This window comes from Hevea brasiliensis, chromosome 4 (assembly GCF_030052815.1).
Source record: "Hevea brasiliensis isolate MT/VB/25A 57/8 chromosome 4, ASM3005281v1, whole genome shotgun sequence".
Taxonomy (NCBI): Eukaryota; Viridiplantae; Streptophyta; class Magnoliopsida; order Malpighiales; family Euphorbiaceae; genus Hevea; species Hevea brasiliensis.
In genome coordinates this window covers 95,145,140-95,151,667 of record NC_079496.1, presented here as the reverse complement: position 1 = coordinate 95,151,667, position 6,528 = coordinate 95,145,140, and the positions used below count along the sequence as shown (strand labels likewise).

At 36.4% G+C, this 6,528-nt stretch overlaps 1 protein-coding gene across 1 annotated transcript; it reads left to right on the top strand.

Annotated features, from left to right (window-relative positions):
* Positions 1 to 917: 917 nt before the first annotated feature.
* LOC131179470 (uncharacterized mitochondrial protein AtMg00860-like) lies at positions 918 to 1,280 on the top strand. The gene has a single exon (XM_058146322.1). The coding sequence runs from the start codon at positions 918 to 920 to the stop codon at positions 1,278 to 1,280; it is 363 nt and encodes a 120-aa protein (XP_058002305.1).
* Positions 1,281 to 6,528: the final 5,248 nt, after the last annotated feature.

Sequence of the window (6,528 nt, the reverse complement as noted above, 5' to 3'; positions counted from 1 at the left end):
ACTTCTTCAGGACCATTGACCAACCCAGCCATAATAATCCAATCAACTCTGAAATCCCTTATGTTAACTTTGAGAGTCCCATAATTGCCATCGATATAAGTGATCCTAAAGAAGAGCCTGTGAAAGAGTCAGGAGAAGCAAACGAACCCACTCTAGTACCCTATGGAGATGAAATGAGTACCTTGAATTTGGGGACAGAGGAAAATAAAAGGGAACTCAGAATCGTGAATAATGAAGAATTAGAAGACATGATCCAATTGCTAAAGGAATTCATCGACGTATTCGCTTGGGGCTATGATGACATGTTAGGACTGGATCCTCAGATAGTCATGCATAAGATTCCTTTGATCCCAGGAACAGTCCTAGTTAAGCAAAAATTGAGGAGGATGAAACCTTAAACATTACTCAAAGTCAGGGATGAAGTTAAAAAGCAATATAATGCTGGATTCGTAGAAGTAGTAAAATACCCAGAATGGGTAGCTAACGTTGTCCCCGTAATGAAGAAAGATGGCATAGTGGGAGTATGCATTGACTATAGGGATCTCAATAAGGCAAGTCTATAAGACGATTTCCCTCTCCTGCATATAGATGTACTGGTAGACAATGCTGTAGGATTGGGGAGATGCTCATGTATTAACAGAGCCTCAGGGTATAACCAGATTTTGATGGACAATAACGACAAAGAAAAGACTGCCTTCATCACCCAGTGGGGAGTCTTTTGCTACCGAGTGATGCCCTTTGGGCTAAAGAATGCAGGGGCTACTTACTAACGTGCCATGGTCACATTATTTGATGACATGATGCATAAAGAAGTAGAAGTTTATGTAAATGACATGATCATTAAATCCAGGGGGATTGAAAGCCATGTACGGGTATTAAGAAAAGTGTTTGAAAGGCTCAGAAAGTATCAGCTGAAGATGAACCCAGCTAAATGTGTGTTTGGGGCAAGATCAGGAAAGCTATTAGGATTTATAGTAAGTAAGAAGGGAATAGAGGTGGATCCAGACAAAATTCGAGCCATCCAAGAGATGCCCTCCCCAAAAACAGAAAGGGAGGTGCATAGTTTCCTAGCAAAATTGAACTATATTTCAAGATTCATCTCTAATATCACTGCCAAGGCTGAACCCATTTTCAAGCTACTTAAGAAGAATAATACCGCCAAGTGGGACCCAGCTTGTCAAGAGGCTTTCAAAAGGATTAAGCAGTACTTATCAAATCTACCAGTATTAGTTCCTCTGGTGATGGGTAGGCCATTAATTATGTATATGGTAGTTCAGTAGAGCTCGATGGGTTGTGTCCTAGGACAGCATGATGACACTGGGAGGAAAGAAAGGGCCATTTACTATTTGAACAAGAAATTCAATGACTGCGAGTCAAGATATTCTTTCTTGGAAAAAACTTGTTATGTATTGGCTTGAACAGCGAACCGACTCAAACATTACATGTTGAATCATAAAACATGGCTCATCTCCAAGATGGATCCAATCAAGTATGTATTTGAAAGCCCTTTCGTACTTGAGAGATTAGCAAAATGGCAGGTCATACTTTTCTTAGTATGACCTAGTCTATATGACAAGAAAAGCAGTAAAAGGGAATGTGATAGCTGACCTCCTAGCTAAGAACCCAATCAATGATTAGGAAGCCCTGAATTTTGAATTCCAAGACGAATATATTAATGCAGTGAGCGATGATGCTGAAGGCCCAAATGATGTATAAGAAATGTATTTTGATGGAGCAGTCAATTTAACGGGTAATGGGATTGGAGCAGTGCTTATTGCCCCAGATGGGAGACATTTCCCAATAGTTGTTAAGCTGAGGTTCGGCTGCATAAACAATGTAGCAGAGTATGAAGCCTGCGTGAGTGACTTACAGGCAGCTATTGAAATGAAGATAAAGAAATTAGAGGTGTATGGGGATTCAGCTTTGATCATTTACCAAGTTAAAGGGGAAGGCAAACTAAAGACCCAAACCTGATCTCGTATAAAAAATATCTCCTTGAACTAATCAAGGAATTTGAAGAGATTTCTTTCACTCACCTGAGCTGAGATAAGAACCAATTTACTAACGCCTTAGCTACTCCGGCAGTAATGACTCAGATGGAGGAAGGGCAAATAATGCAGTTATTGCAAATCAAAGTAAGAAGTGAGTCGGCATACTGCTTTATGATCGAAGAAGAAACATATGGCAAACCCTGGTATCATGATGTCTAAGTTTACATAAAAAAATAGGGAATATCCTCCCAGGGCAAGTAGAAATGAAAGGAGAATGATTAAAAGATTAGCAATGGGATACTTTCCCAGTGGAGAAATTTTGTACAAGAGAAGCTCCAATGGTGAGTTATTAAGGTGCGTAAATGCCAAAGAAGCAAGAAGAATTCTATTTGAAACCCATGAGGGGAACTGTGCTACTTATGGCAATGGATATATGATGACAAAGCAGATTTTAAGGCGGGGTTACTTCTGGACCACCTTGGAAAAGGATTGTATTGAGTACTTTCGAAAGTGTCACAAATGCCAAATTTATGCTAATCAGATAAATGTCCCGCTTCATCAGCTCTACAATCTCACCTCACCATGGCCTTTTGCAATGTGAGGTATCGATGTAATTGGTCCGATTAACCCAAAAGCATCCAATGGGTATAGATTCATTTTAGTAGCCATCGACTACTTCGCTAAATGGGTGGAAGCAACTTCATATGCTCACATCACTCAGAACACCTTTCTGAAAATTTTCAAGAATAATATTATCTGCCGGTATGGTCTTCCTGGGGAGTTTGTCACTGATAATGCCAAAAATCTGAATGGTCCGAAGATTCAGAAGTTATGTGATCAATATAAGATTCGGCATCTCAATTCATCACCACATCGGCCCCAGATGAATGGAGCTATAGAAGCTACTAATAAAAATCTCAAGTGGATAATTGGAAAAATGATAATCACTTATAAAGATTGGCATGATATGCTTCCCTTTGGGCTTTATGCCTATCGAACTACAGTACGAACGTCAACCGGGGCAACTCCATATTGGCTGGTCTACGGGATGGAAGCTGTTCTGCCAATTGTGGTAGAAATTCCTTCTTTAAGGATTCTAAAAGAGGAAGAACTAGATGAGACAGAATGGGTTCAATCAAGGTTAGATCCCCAAGAGGCTGTTTGGATATAAGGAACCCCGGTCTCGCCAAAAATCGAAACACATAGAAAGGCACTACCACATTATCAGAGAGATAGTTGGGCAAGGCGATGTAGCCATGCAGAAAATAGCATCAGCTGAAAATCCAGTTGATCCATTCACTAAGCCTATGTCACAAGCTCAGTTAGACTGACATCTTGAGAAGATGGGTCTAAGATATTATAATGATGGCTCTAGTGCTAGTGGGAGATTATTAGTAGTATGCCCTAGAGTATATCATTTAGTATGTATCTTATACATATTTTATTAATAAAAGGCAATTTTACTTTTCTATTTACATAATGTATTTATGTGTAATAGAAAAGGTCCATTGATATTTTATTAGAAATTCTATTATTAAGTTGTTAAGAATATGAGTGACAATATTTCTAGCACAAAGTATCATAAATTGGTTCACAATTGAGGATACTTCACAATAAGGACATGATTTATCCAGAAAGATTATAATCATGTTTGTTCCCAAGGTATTTATATGAGATATAAATAAGATGGAATGGTAAGTCTCATGCCATATAACAAACATAATAGGCACTTATATATGATAAGTAGGCCGAACTAGTGATGCATATGACAAGCATATGGAGTTTACTCTTGTCAATGCATTGTCATAGATCATATCAGTGCATATAATCTTTAGACCTGAGATAACACAGTTATCTTGTATATAGGTAGTTTGAGTTTGATATTGCTTTCATACTTGTACTGTGTATGGGTATATGGGCATGTGTTGGCTCCTACTAGTTATATATGGAGGTAGGTGCTGATCAAGATGGAATCTGTTAGCCTAAGTAAATAGGGATAAAGTCCTATATTCATTTAATTGTTCTTGATGTTTCAAGTTCCTAGCCAGGACAGACAGATTTAGTCAGAAAACAGTTTTTGGCAAGAAAATCTAATTAATCAAGAACTGGAATTAAAAGAAAACATAATATTCATAGCAAATTGGGTTTAACATAAACCATGACTCCAGCTCGAATTGGGATTTTGTAACAGAGAGATTCTAGTGCATGGTAACATATGATTATAGGTTCATTTAAGGTATTCCTTATTACTATTATGTGATTTTCCATTTAGATTGTTTAATATCTGATTTAATTGTGTGATTTGATCAAAAGTTGATTGATTCATTGTTGGTTGGACCAACAAAGGTGGCGGTATGATGCAATGCACCAATGGTGTGCATGGTTTGGTCCCTTCAACCATACGCATGGTTTTTGGGCTTGATCCTTGGGCTTGGTTTTGAGGCCCATAATAAGGCCCACACTTAATTAAATTGTTTAATTAAGAATTTTAATCACACAATTAAATTTTGATTCAATTGTTTGAAAGAGATTCAAATCTGAATTTTTAAATTTATTTGAATGAGATTCAAATGTGAATTTTTAAATTTGTTTGAATGAGATTCAAGTCTGAATTTTTTAGTTGAATATGAGATATTCAATTTAATTTTAGTATATATGTTTTATTTATTTTTCAAATGGTAATATGCATGATGGATGATCATGGACAATAAAAGACCAATGTGATTGGATTTATTTCTTTTATTTTTCTTTGGGTTGTAAAATAATTAATTTTATTTTTGGTGGCATGTATTATAATTGTTGTAATAATTTTAGGTTATAATTTCATTTATTTGAGGACTTTAAAGTCCATATTCTTGTAAATTCACCTTGGTATGCCAAGGATTACAATGTAATTGGATTGTAAGAAGATCAAGGAGGTCAAAAGCATTGGTGAGACCAGTGGGAGGAATTCAAGATCAAGTGTTGATTATGTACTCCTTCAGCAGCTCTTGTAAAATGAATGAATGAAATGCACCTAGGAATGCTCTGATTCAATTCTTGGTGGGTCAGAATTAAATCCCTTAGAAAGTCCATGATCAAACCATATTTATTATTTATCCATGTATGCATGAGATGTATGGGAATGTATGCAAGTATATGATATATGCATGCTAATTGGATAATGTACAAAGTGAGACCATAATAGTAATTAAAACGACCACTAAATCTTCCAAACAAATGATTAAGTTGGAAATGATATAATTAAGGTAATTATATCATGGGCCCTCCATTGAGGCAATTATTTTAAGAAACTTTAAATACTTATATATGATGCAATTAATTTAAGAGATTTTCTTAAGAATAATTGTTAAGCATGAAATGTTGCAAATATGTAAATGGTTTGGTGGCCAATAATGGATGTGCATGAGGACATTAAAATGATTTGCATGTTTACTGGCTCAATGGGATCAACTTAACTAATGCAAGATAAGTCAATAATGGATGTGCCTGAGATTTTGAGCATTAAGGGCTAAGTAAATGATTGAACCTCACATGAGATGTGATGGGCAAGGAGTTGCTCACTTATAGTTTATTGTAATTCCAATAATGGATGTGCCTGAGGATGATTAATAAGACGATAAGAATTCAATCACCCACTAGAAATCCATCCAACTAGGATTTCTATTTCCTACTTTGGAAGTATGGGATTTGTTAAGTTAGTAGGAGGACCAATTTGATTAAAAAATCATAATCATTTTGGTTAATTACTTGATACATTTACTAATTAATCTAGTTATTTTTTATAGCTATTCTTCTGATAATAATGAGCACACAACAACCACCACCATCCAATATCCTTGCGAGCATACTTGATCACAATAGATTGACAGGACCTAATCTTTCAGATTGCATAAGAAATTTAAAACTCGTCCTGAACTTAGAACATATTAGATATGTTCTAGACTCAAAGGTTCTTGGTCCCTTACCTCCAAAGGCCACTCAAGAGGAATATGATACTTTGGACAAGTGGAAGGAGCATGATATGAGAGCCAAGTGTTACATGCTTGCTTCTGTGAGTAATGAGTTACAGAAGCAACATGAAAAATATGCAATATGCAAGTGAGATCCTCCATCACCTGCAAGAGTTGTATGGTGAGCACAACAGGAATGCTAGGTATGAGATATCTAGACAGCTATTCCACTTGAGGATGTCTGAGGGACAGAATGTTGGGGATCATGTCCACAAGATGATTCAGCTTATTGAGCAGTTGGAACATTTTAACTTTCACATGGATTTCCAACTGCAGACGGATTTAATCCTTCAGTCCCTACCTGAGTCATTTGAGAATTTTGTTACAAATTTCCATATTACTAAGTAGGAATACACCTTGGCTGGTTTACTTAACATGCTTGTTATTGCCCAAAAAAATATGTCGAGCAATAAAGGAAAAGAGGTAGCTTTGATTGCATCTTCCTCTGTTGGAAAGTTTAACAAGAAGAAGGGCAATAAGAAAAAGAAACCTCAAGTTCCAAGACCTACCAAGAATATAGCCAA

Coding starts and splice junctions, on each gene's coding strand:
- LOC131179470 (XM_058146322.1), top strand. CDS start 918: ATGAACCCAGCTAAATGTGTGTTTGGGGCAAGATCAGGAAAGCTATTA.